This window comes from Lepisma saccharinum, chromosome 2 (assembly GCF_977018435.1).
Source record: "Lepisma saccharinum chromosome 2, izLepSacc3.1, whole genome shotgun sequence".
NCBI lineage: Eukaryota > Metazoa > Arthropoda > Insecta > Zygentoma > Lepismatidae > Lepisma > Lepisma saccharinum.
In genome coordinates, this window is record NC_139230.1 from 5,344,028 (window position 1) to 5,357,656 (window position 13,629).

General features: G+C 38.1%; 1 protein-coding gene across 1 annotated transcript in view; it reads right to left on the reverse strand.

Annotated features, from left to right (window-relative positions):
- Window positions 1-13,629, reverse strand: part of sud1 (Prolyl 3-hydroxylase sud1) — a 54,329-nt gene that overhangs the window by 5,309 nt on the left and 35,391 nt on the right. The window contains exons 6-8 of the mRNA XM_083116975.1: window positions 6,380-6,573; window positions 3,272-3,459; window positions 256-440 (exon numbers count right to left, since the gene is read on the reverse strand). Of these exons, the coding sequence (XP_082973101.1) occupies window positions 256-440; window positions 3,272-3,459; window positions 6,380-6,573 (567 nt within the window). The remainder of the gene's footprint in view (window positions 1-255; window positions 441-3,271; window positions 3,460-6,379; window positions 6,574-13,629) is intronic.

Here is a 13,629-nt window from a genome sequence, read left to right on the forward strand (position 1 = left end):
GGATTAAAAAATTCTTCGTATTAACCAATATCGTATTAACGAGGTTTTCCTGTACTAATGAACAAAATAGAACTGTATATCATGTGTAGTTTTCAAGAAATGGCATGTTAATTGCTGCCATATGGTGCTGGGAAGCTGACTCCCTGTCCATCTGCAATGAGTTTACCTGGCAGTGGAAAGACCTTTTCCCATCCATCCACTAAAGGGTAAATCACTACACATCACATTTCTACATAAATAGTGAAAGTTTCTTACCTGATGCCCTGTTTCCTGGTCAAAATACAGAACGTCACCACCAGCTTCAAGGCTCAATTTGGAGGAATTGAAATGTATCATGACATCAAGCATTGTCAAATTAAGTTGTCCATCGCAGTCATGCAGTGTAGAGTATGAACCCCTCTTCAGTTTCATTATCTCATATTCACACTTCGGCTCATTTTCTGAAAGAAAGTAGTATGATAATTCAAATTTCAGGGCAATTATCTAGGACATTCTACATGCAATATCAATATATACATACAAAAAGAACCCGTTGGTGCAAGCAATTTATCAAGGGTCAAACAGCTTTTCAATGGTCAGCATATTCTCTCTCATTGGCACAGTTTTCTGGTTTTAGAGATCCCAAGTCCACTACTATTGCTTTCAAGTAACCCCTGAATTACCCTAAATTTTGTCTTTAAAAATTTTATAAAATTGTATGTTTCCAAGCAAGTTAGTTTATTTCTTAAGACAGGTGCAAATTTTCAACAAATTCTCACCATTGAGTGAGCACAATGAAATCAAATAATAATTAATGAACAATTCCAATTTTTGTCAGATGTGTGTTTTGGCCAACTTCATGCCCTGTATCTTCTAAACCAAATTGTCACATCAGAACCAGAGGAACTTAACTCCAAAATTGAAGTTTTTGGCTTTGTTTAATGTATCTCCTCTTAAGAGCTCTGTTTAGAGACAGATCAACAAAATCTCCCTCCATCTACTCTCGTTAGCGTTAAAATGTAGTCATGTACCTCCAATTTGCTTATTGTTTTCTTGAGTCAGATATACACATTCATAATAATACATTTGTCCCTCTCTGTAAATTTGATTAATTGAAGTTATCTCCATCTGGTTCTCACAAGACGAAATGTCCCAAAATATTATAAACATGCACTTTTTGTAAGGGACACGTGAGGAACAAATGTAGCAAATTTGAAGAAAATCTAAGATGGTGGGTTAAATGTCTGTATGATTTGAAATGGAATGATCCATGAAGGGATGACAATCAAGGTTTTTTTTTTTTTTTTCAAGCAAGACAGCTGAAGGGCACAGTGCAGTTTTTAAAATCCAGGGTCTTGTATCCTTTTAACCACTTTTGCCTCTATGTTATTTTTTGGGACACTCCCCAGGAAGGATCTGGCAACGGGATGTTGCAACTTGGAAAGAACTTGTTAAGGGCAGGAGGAACAGTTTCCAGATGCGAGGACCCGAAACTGCTCCTTCCCAGCAACCTTTCCCCACGACGAGCTGGGAAGAGAGGTCTGTGTGCTGGATGGGGAGAAAACTTAGCATTATACTCATGGAACTATTATTTTACTTGTTCTTTTGGAAATATCAAACTTCCGATGGCATAAAAAACATATGAACAGAAAGAGAACAGGCTCAAGATTTCATTTCCGGTTGGAAAAGTCGAAATATCCATTAAATTAAATTTAATTTTGAGTTGAAATAGTCTCTCCACAAGGAATACATCGGATCTTGTAAATACTTACTCATCATATTTTTCACAGATTGTATTAGGCTCAATAATCAATAAATACGGAGAAACTAGTACTCACTTTTATCCGCGAAGATGTTTTCTCTTCTTTTTCGGTTAATTTCAGTGGCCACTGCTACCATCCTCGTTGGAACTTGCTGTACTGTTGCTTGGCATGCGTCTTTTGTTCGTAGTTCTCTGGCTGCCACTAGGTGGGCTGTTGTTAACTGTGCATCTGGGTTTGTCTCGTCTGCTATTTCTGGGCGATAACTGTTGTAGTAGGGAAATCCAAGTGTGTTGCGGTTGCCTGCTATCGATGTTTAGCTCATGCAGGAAGTGCATTATAGCATGTGTTTCCTTGATTTTGGTGTCTACGAGCATGTGGGCAGTGTGTTTGACTTGAACCTTATGAATTTTATGGCTATTGTATTTGATATGTTTAGCAAGACCAGTAGTGGGTTGGGCTTTTTTTGCATCTGCTAGGTGCTGTTGGATTCTTTCATTGACAGATCTGATGGACCTGCCGATGTAATGAGCCTTGCATTCACACTCTGCATCGTATACACCTGGGTTATCAAGGGGGAGAGGAAGTACCATTTGTGTTTGTTCAGTTTATCAGCTATTTTGGAATTGGGTTTGTGTTTGCCTTCCCCTACCATCCCACCACTTCCAACCGCATAAACAAAGCCTTTCTCCCATATGGCATCAAAGTAGAACACAAACCCAATTTCAAAATAGCTGATAAACTGAACAAACACAAACGCTACTTCCTCTTCCCCTTGACAACCCAGGTGTATACAATGCAGAGTGTGAATCCAAGGCTCATTACCTAGCAGATGCGAAAAAAGCCCAACCCACTACTGGTCTTGCTAAACATATCAAATACAATAGCCATAAAATTCAAAAGGTTCAAGTCAAACACACTGCCACATGCTCGTAGACACCAAAATCAAGGAAACGCATGCCATAATGCACTTCCCGCACGAGTTAAACATCGATAGCGAGCAAGCGCAACACACTTGGATTCCCGTACTACAACAGTTATAGCCCGGAAATAGCAGATGACACAAACCCAGATGCACAGTTAACAACAGCGCACCTAGCGGCAGCCACAACTTTGAACAAAAGACGCACACCAAGCAACAGTACAGCAAGTTCCAAGGAGGATGGTGGCAGTGGCCACTGAAATTAATCGAAAAAGAAGAAAAAACAGCTTCGCAGATAAAAGTGAGTACTAGTTTCTCCATATTTATATACTACCGCGTCTCTTTTCCCAATTATGAAATTAATAATGAACTTTAAAAAAATACTACCACTTGCAACATGGGGAGAAATTCATGTTTTCTTTTGTCTGTAATTAATTTCAGTAGTAGTTCACATTTCGACATTATTGATATAAATGTCCACTTGGTGCGAAACTGTCCCTGGTAACCCTAAACTAAATGTAAATAGTGTTTTATATTTTGTTTAATATTATGTGGTTATGTGAACCTTTCAGAAATTATTTAAAGAAAATACACCTGACAATATACTTACTGCCAGTGTCGTCACTCAAAAGTTCACAGTCACTGGATGATGAAGTATCATTCTCAGGAAACTTCCGGTCACACCCAAGGTTCACAGCTGTCATTTTCCCTAACAGACTAAACATCTGTGCACTTTTCATCACTCTGATAAACAGGTAGAGCATCTTAGGAAGAAGACCAGTAGCTACTTCATAATGCCTGTTAAAAAACAAAATGTGTTACCTGACGAAACACAAAATAAGAAGTAAAATTACTGTGCTCCTCTGTGCTTTGCACCACTCCATGAAGGTGAATACGGAGGTGTGCAGTTAGGGCACCACACTTTCTTGATCACGGCCAAAGGTGGGGGTGATATGATCAATGGCTCTGTTTACCCTCCAGAGTACCCATTTTACCATGCAGGTACCCATTTTATATGATGCTGGGTAGGTGCCGGATCTGATTCAACAGGTGTAAAAAATCCCAGTTCTCCCCTGGAGGGGATCGAACCACCAGGCCTCTTGCATGGTAGTCAAGATGCTGTAATGACTGATCTACCGCGGCTCCAAAAAAACAAACAAACACAAACACACACACACAAAACTTTTTCAAAACTGCGCTGATTACAACTTGTCAAGCTTCTGATCATGATGGAAGGAAGCATGACAATGCACATAAGAAAAAAAAAAGTGATTCTTAGAGACATGAACCCTACAATTCATAAAGAATGTATGACGATCAAAGAAATTTTCATGACACTTACACCTCCATCCTTGAGCAAATGACATCACAGGAAAGTGGATGACTGCAGTGTTCTTTGAGGCACATGTCTATGGAGTGCTGCAAATTGTCAGTAACACGGCTCAGTGTTGAGGATTTCAATGCTTATGTTTACTTATAAGGCATCATCTTTCTTTCAAAGGCTTGTAAAAGGTAGAATTGTAGCCTGTGACATGGACAGTCAATGTTTACCTCTTTCATCAAGAAAGGTATTCCTGTTTCAATACAAAATGGTTAACTGTTAATCAACATTTTATTGTTTCCACAAATGAATATGTTCGGATGTGTTTATAAAACAAAAAAGTTCTTCCACTGAATATGACATTTTTAGTGTCTTTTGTACTGTCGAGGGCCTGCTAGCAACCTGTTGTCAACTTTCAGTAGATGCTGTGATGGCATTTGTCCAACAATATTGTAGGCACATGAGACACCCCATAGTCTCAAGTAAATTAAGAAGGATAAAACGAAGATGGATTATGTGGGCTATGATGAAAGGCATGCAACATTAGTTTTTGACGAAAACACAAAATATGAAATAACATGCTGTAATGTTCATTATTCATGTTTCTGAAAGGTGAGGTGCATTCTCCTACCCTGTTTTGTCACGAAATAATGCAAAATGAACTGCAAAATTTCCGAAATATACTCTTTAAACACGAAATTGACAGTTTATATACAGACGCGAAATCTGAAGTATCCTGTGAGTTATGCAACTCACGGAACATTGATTAATTCTGCAGTAAATATTTGAGAATTAAAAATTGACCCCTTTACACAGGAATAAACTTAATACTCTGGTAACTACATAAATGTGCTATTAGAAGGGATAAGTTTATTTTGCATAATAAGTGCAGTTTTTAAATCAATTTTAGAATTATATTCACAATTTTAAAACCAAAATGTCATCTTATGTAGCACTTTTGATGTGATTATTCACCACTATAGCACCAAAATTTTATTTTATTTCCCAAAAATATGTGCCTCTAGCTATGATTTGTCACCAGGGTCCCATCAGTAGTACCTTGAAACTGACAGGTGACCAAGCATGGGCATTAAGTAGACATGCACCTAGGTGTACCGGGAAATCCCAAGGAGGTCACTTTACCCCCTCCTGAAAAATCAGTTAGGCCTAATTACAAAAGTAATGTTATTATTAAGTTGAGAAATGCCAGAAGTAATTATCAGAAGAACCAATCTTCTTCATTTATTCTTCACCAACCATTCATAAAACTCCCCGAAGAACTTACCCCACATATCGGACACAAAACACAAGATTTATCTTTTGTGTTTGTGTCAAGATGCAGGAATTTAAATCCTTGTTGCAGGTCCATATAGAAACTACATGTACGCTAATTCGTCATGCTTATTCACTGCTCTACAAATAACGGAATGAATACCTAAAATACAACCCGAGGCATGAGCTAACTTAACAGTAACAGTAAACTGCTGTCTGCTCGAAAGTTCTCAACAACAATGCAATATTTTGATTGTTATAAAGTACTTGAAACACAGTCAGGCTGTCTTGCAACACGATAGTTTAGAAATTCCACCAAAATTTTATAGCATTTTTTAGCAACTTCTTTTCTCTCAAATTTAGACTTAGCTTTCCTAGACTTTTAAAAAATGGGACAAATAGGTTTCTTTTAATCATATCAATGGGATGACTGGGACGTGCTTCTGAAATGGGACTGTCTCAGTCAAAATGGGACGTATGGACACCATACATGCACCAATATGGGTGACCCAGGTTCGAATTTTTCTGTCCTTGTCCCTGCACAAAGTGACTCTGTGGCTCAACCACTCTCATATAAATGAGTACCTTGGAGGCAACCCTGGGGGGTAAAGATGGTTGGAGTGTAGTGCTGATCAAATCACTTCCAAAATGGCCATGGTTGAAGAATGTGTGGGTCCCTACACCCACATTCCAATATATATACCTCATGGCATGGTGCAATGTGCACAGGGAACTTTACCCATGCACAAAAAAATTACAGATATAAAATTTATCAATACTGACAAATATTATGCTTGTCCGATTAAAATGATAAACATTTACTGAGAAATCTGAATGACCATGGATGTGACAATAGCTTTTACACAAGGAATATCAGCTGCATTTAAATAGTTATTTCATAACCTTTACTGATATCAATAACAATTGCAGAAATGTGCACTTATAAAAATATTGGATTGTCAAAATTACCAGCAATTTTACCAGCACATCAACATTATTATATCTAATGATAGTGAAATCCAGATTTATCTGCCCTGTGTCTAGCAATAGGGAAATTGTACAAAATAAAATGTACAAAAAATGGTGAATAAAATACATTATGATAAGCAAATAAATAAAACATACCTCATGTTTGCTGGTCCTCTTCTTATCCAATGAACCTTTCTGCTAACTAGGCACCTTGATAGAAAATCAAACACTTGCTTTTTCAGGAAATTGTTGATCACCAGCTCATGTTTCGACTCAAAATCGCTCCTAATCTGTTGCTGTATATCTTCCTCCAAGAACACAGGATTGATCCACTCTCTTAGGTCAACATCCTACATAAAAATTTAATATAAATTTGTGCATTAACATCTTGACTACCACTATGTAGTACGTAGCTGTTACTATTGGCCGCAAAGGAAATATTCTTGCATGGTAATGGCCAAGAAAATATATGTCTGGAAGGAACGAAGTCTACGTGTTGCTGTGACGTCATTTGTGCACATGACTATTGCAAGCAATGAGCAAAGCATGCTCATTATGCCATCTTTTGCTGAAAGTACGTAACTGTGTTATTAAGGAGACCTGTGCGTTTTTGTTTTGTTGAATATTTTGTAAAACAAAAGCAGAAAAATATGGAGGAGGAGGATAGTAGTTAGTCTGAATATTCAGATACATCCAATGTGGAAGACGAGGCAAAGTCTGTCAGAAATTGGACATACGTGAACGATCCTTTCAGTGATGCATGATGATTTTCATCCTGCCATCGTGGCTGAAGAACTGTCAACACCTGGCAAGTGTTTTGAAGCATTTTTTTTCACATGTTGTAAAATATTTGTGTGCATGGACTACCAAGAGAGCAGACATGGAGTACGCTAAATCAGATCATATGATATTGACAGTTTTTTTCAATATAGTTTGGATTTTCACATTTTTTCTTGTGTTTATATGTTCTTCAACACCCCTTTACATGTGTCTGATGGGGGAATGAAAAATGTTAATTCTAATCATATGAATACTAAAATTATGGAATTAGCAAAGCAGAAATATAAGCTGTTCTTAAAGGTAATATAGTGTAAACTCAGTGTATATTCTTCACAGGCAGGCAATTTAAGAAACCTCAAAATGTGGGAACATTTTGTTTATGGAGACATTTAAAATATGTAAAATATGGGAAAACATCACGACTTTTTGAAAACTGAAAAATGTTAATTGTTCCGAAAAAGTGTTATGTATACTCAGTGACATGATCAAAACAATTTTTCATGCATTCCCAATCGCGAAAAAACACCAATTTGGCACAAAATGTGAACAGTGGGTTTTTTAAATTTTTTTTGTGAATAACAGCACATTGTTCTTAAAAACTAAAAACACCAGGAAGCTTCAACTTTCTGTTATGGCTGCGCTAATATTGATACCCTTACATTGACAACATACAAATTTAATGTTATCCAAAATAATCTTGTTAATATAAATATACCACTGCAATAAAACTGCCCCACTCTTCCAGAGCTGTGCAGGAAAATATATACAAATTCACTTACAAGAAAACAAATTACATTAATTTAATAATGAAATCCAACTTTTGACACAGAATTGATTATAATGTCTCATTTATCATAATCCTAAGAACATGTACACTTTTTTACTTTCTGAAAGAGTCAGCTGACATTATGTATACCCTATTGGAAATTAAGTGTGAACTGATACTTTCCCATACAAGTATCCAGTGGCAACTCTATCTTCGAAAAAAATAAACACACACACACACACACACACACACACACACACACACACACACACACACACACACACACACACACACACACACACACACACACACACACACACACACACACACACACACACACACACACACACACACACACACACACACACACACACACACACACACACACACACACACACACACACACACACACACACACACACACACACACACACACACACACACACACACACACACACACACACACACACACACACACACACACACACACACACACACACACACACACACACACACACACACACACACACACACACACACACACACACACACACACACACACACACACACACACACACACACACACACACACACACACACACACACACACACACACACACACACACACCAGGTCGCCAGGTCGACTAAAAATTTCAGCCTGGCGACTGTGATCTTATGCTGTAATATGTACGAAATTTTGATGATTCTAAGTTCAAACTGCAGTACAGCGTAAGTTAGCAAATGATTTTTTTTAGAGTCAGTAATAATTTCTTCCTCTTTGTCCCCCAACACCCCATTTCCTTTTTTCTCCAATGATTTAGCGATGTTTTGAATACCGGATGCTCAGCTTCTTCTACAGAGTGTTTCAAAAGTTGCACAACCCAAACTTTGAAAATGTATATCATGAAAACCGTAAGAGATATTTACACCGGGATTTCTACATTATAAAGTCTCATCTATTGAGATATTTTTCAATGCTCAACATTATCAGTTTTCTCCATACAGAAAATTTAGATAAATTAATAACTGGCGGAAGGCAGCGTTAAAAGTTTTCCAGAAATGTAATTTTGAATTAGAAAAATTTGTAAGAAATTATTGAAGGGTCATAATTAGGTATATGATGACTGATGCCATATCAATCTGTCATTTGCGACCAATATTGGTCATGTGCAACATTTGATGGATTTTTTATTGGCGATTTTATGGGTTGAGTGAAAAAGTGTCATTTTTGGGACATTGCTAGCAGGTCGAAATATTTGAATGATTTGATTTGATTGATTGATTTGATTTTACTTCACGTTTTGTGCCTCTTTGCTAATTTGCGAAGATGGGGATGAGTGATGAAATGTAATTGATGAATGGACATTCACAAAACAACCATGCCCGAGCGGGATTCAAACCCGGGACCCCTGACGTCACAGCGCAATGTGCTAACCACTCAGCTGGCAGGTCGAAATATTGTCAAAGAAGGCACGCCACATGCGCCTAAGTATTGACTATACATTTACGTGAAAAATCATAAACCAAGATTTTGTGCCGAAATTGGACTCTTGAGAGAATCCTAGTCTGCCTCTGGTTACACTGAATTCTCTTCGCTCACTTTCGACGCTACTATGCCTGTTCTTTTAATTGATTCAGCATGGCGTATTCTTTGGAGCAGCGCGTGTGCATTGCTGAAGAGTATTTTACTACTCATTCTTACATACGTGTGCAAGAGGTTTTCCAAGAAAAATTCCCTGCTTCTGCTGTACCTCACAAAGCAACTGTTTTACGACTAGTCAAACACCAACAAATGATCCCACAGTGTTAAGAGTTGGTATTATTATTTAAGATTAGGCACACACAGGAGATGTACTACGTAGAAATTTCCAGCGAAAAATGCAGGCTCGACCAGGACTCCAACCTGGGTCTCTGGTATACCGTACGATTTCTCTAACCACTGAACTACTGAGCCAGACTGGCCTCGCCTGATTTTTCGCTATCGCTGTTTTACCTGCGTGGAATCGTCTCTGCCAGTGCTACTGCAACAGGATCTGTTACTTTTCAAACACAGTAGACTTCGACATTGCCTGGTTCCTCCCACCGTAGAGATGTTAATGCATTTTTCGCACTCATGCAATGACACGGTATATCAGAGACCCGTGTTCGAGTCCTGGTCGAACCTGCATTTTTCACTGAAAATTTCTACGTTGGTATATATTGTTGAAAATTAATTCTCACATGTTTTCAGCAAATTAACAATATTTTTTATAATAATGTAATTGCTTTTATTTGGATACATGATAACATAAATTTATTAACCCAGTGATAGGCTACATGATTATTTTAGTGCAGAAAAGCTGTGTAAATACCTCTTACGGTTTTCATGATATACATTTTCAAAGTTTGGGTTGTGCGACTTTTGAAACACTCTGTAGTATGCACAGTTGCTAGTAGGTAGTTTCCTGGTGCCTGATTTTCAGACCTGGCGCTTAGCTTTGAAGAAAATTTTTCGAGCACTGTATGTATATGTGTGTATGTATATATATATATATATATATATATATATATATAAAACACAGGAATAGGATCAGAAAAGGTGCCAGAAGGGCGGATAAACACTAATGATGAAGGAGACAGTAAACACTTACCACACGAAGAGAAATTATTCAATATTTCGCGATCTATGTCGCATTTTCAAGTTGAAGAAGAAAGATCGGCGTCGCGAAATATTGAATAATTTCTCTTCGTGTGGTAAGTGTTTACTGTCTCCTTCATCATTAGTGTATATATAAATCAAAGAAGGTAAAAGGAAACACTCACCGGACAGTAGAAAAATTCAAAATTTTCGCAAATTTCATAGCATCATCAGTGTGAGAAGAAATAGACTGAACCGGTCCGGTGAGTGTTACCTTCTTTGATATATATATATGAGAGAGAGAGGGAGAGAGGGAGAGAGAGAGAGAGAGAGAGGGAGAGAGAAAGAGAGAGAGAGCGGGTGATTGGTAATTTGACCTATTCCTGGAAAGGGGTAATACTAGAGCACATTTGCAACAAATTTGACCCTATGCACCAGGTGTCAGAAATCAATGAGTTTCGAGTTATTGCAGTTTGTAGATTTTCGTGACATATTCTGACTTGCAACTAAAAAACTACTAATTGTGAAAAAACTACTACACCCTGGGCACTTAATTGACACATTGCTAACAGCTAATGAATGAGTGACCACTGGGAAAAAAAATCATGCCTAAAATCCAAATACCCACAGAAAGAAGTCATTGGAGCACATGTCATGAAGAAATTTGGAAATTATCATTTAAATCGAAAAGGATTACTCAAAAATATGGTACCACACTTAGCGTAAAATTTACGGAAAAAACTTCCTCATTTCATAAGCTCTCCAAAAAGAAGCAAATGTTGTCAACTGGCATACGGGTTGGGGGAAAAGTCTGAATAAAAAGCAGAGAAGGCACGTTGTAGACCTCTTTGTAAAGTGAAAAAAAGTTGTCAGTTGTGAGAAATAAAGGAATGAAAATGAGTGAAGTAATAATGTTATTTACCATTCTCATGATCCCAGGTTGTCAGAATTAATTGTTACAAAAACTACAAATCTTGTCCAAATTTCCTCCCCCAGTTATGTATCCAAGCTTGCAGCATACTTCAGACACACACACTCGCATTGACACACTCTCTCATGTATTGGGCAGCTGCCACAATTCTCTCTCTCAACTCTTCTTGGGACTTCACTGGTGTACTGTAGACTAACTCATGTGACCCCAAATGTAAAAGTTGCATGGCGTCAAATCCGGACTCCTCGCTGGCCAGGGGGTCAGGCCACCTCAACCAATCCATCGCATGGGATAATTGTCGTCCAGCCACTGTCACACATCCTGGAATTAGTGGGCTGGGCAGCCATCATGTTGGTAAATCATACCCCTTCTTGTGGAGAGTGGCACATCCTCCTTCAGCGTCGTCAATTTTTTCCCTTAGGAAGTTTCCGTAGGTAATGTGTAAACTATTTAGGTTTTGTGGCAGAAAGAATGGCCCGATCACATGATTGTGGATGATTCCCATCCACACATTTAGTGGGAATATTCTCTGGTGAGCCTTTTCTTTAGATTTTATTGGGTTCTGACTAGGGGTGTGCAGAACAGAATTTTTTGGTCGGGATGGGAAATTTTTTTATGGATGAAAAAAATTTGCAACGGGAAAAGTTCGAAATTTCCCGAAGCTCTGGAAATCTCGAATTTAACATGTAATTTTTTACTTTAAGTGATTGTTTTTTCATTTATGCAATAAAAACTAACAATTTCTGATAAGTTCCAGACACTTACAATGCAGAAAACGTCGAGAATTAAGGACTTTTTAAAATGAACATTCGGTATTTTCTGACTGCTTGGGATCCCGAAAAGTTGGGAAGTCATATCCTGAAGTCAGGATCAGGATGGGAAATGTTTTTCCCCGATCCCGCACACCCCTAGTTATGACCCTTAGGGGCCCAAAAATGTGCATTATGAAAATTCGTAATACCATCGCGGTCGAATTTGGATTCGTCCGTCCACAGAATTCTTGTCAGATGATGGGGGGGGGTCTTCAGTGTCTGTATTTAGTAAAAATCGACTAAAATTCATCCCTGACAGGATCTCCCTCTTCAATAGCATGCACTGGCATGTAATGGCATGGATACAGTCGTGCTGTATGCACAGTGAACCAGACTTTCCATTGAGTCGAGCAAAGTTGCCTCGCCACAGCTCTTGTCAAAGTAGTGCCGTCTGCTCGAAAACACTGCACGATTCCCTCCTCTTTGACAGGATCATGAACTCGGGGTCTGCCAGCATCACCTTGGCATCGTTGAACCGATCGAGTTTCTCGAATGCACCGATATGTTGTACCAAACACGCTCACGTCACGTAAACGGCAGTTAGTGTAATGCCTGTGGTAGTCTCTTCGTGCTGCAGTGGCGTCACCATCAAAACAAATAACAATACACAATATCCACGTATTCTGCATTTTCGAAAGCAGCCATTTGACATGGAAGCCTGTTACGTACCTTTCACTAAGTTCAGGCATTTACCCTTTGCTCCGTATGTTGTTGTCACAAGACTCTTTATCAATTAAAAGGCATGGAAAACAAAACTTACTGTTTCACCTTTATACAAGGTTTCCTAGTTGCTATGGTATTTCTTGCTTGTTGATAAATCTATCAGTTTCTTAAATGTTGCCAGGGCCTGGCACGTCAAGGTTAGTTTATTTTCTATCTGACACTAGTTGTCTATAACATCATAAATATTTGCCAAATTGAAAACGCACAAATACAATATTTTAACTAAATAAGAAAGAATTACAATGTAATGTCCAGGTCATTACAAGCTGTTGTGAGTGTTTCCTTAACAATATATGAAGGTAACATATTACGGAATTGAGTGAGAGAGTGCACCTGGGTTGTATCCCCGAATATTCCCGAAGACTCACGTAAATGAAAAGAAACTAAAATCCGCTACTTGCTCTGTGCTTTTTATTCAGATTTTTCCCCCAACTCGTGTGCCAGTTGACAACATTTGTATCTTTTTGGAGAGCTTATGAAATGAGGAAGTTTTTTCCATAATTTTTACACTACGTGTGTTACCATTTTTTTGAGTGATCTTCTTCGATTTAAATGATAATTTCCAAATGTCTTCATGACGTGTCTTCCCATGACTGTTTCTTTCTGTGGGTATGGGAATTTTGGGCATTAATTTTTTTCCAGTGGTCACTCATTCTTCAGCTTTAGCAATGTGTCAATTAAGTGCCCAGGGTGTAGTAGTTTTTTCACAATTAGTAGTTTTTTAGTTGCAAGTCGGAATATGTCACGAAAATCTACAAACTGCAATAACTTGAAACC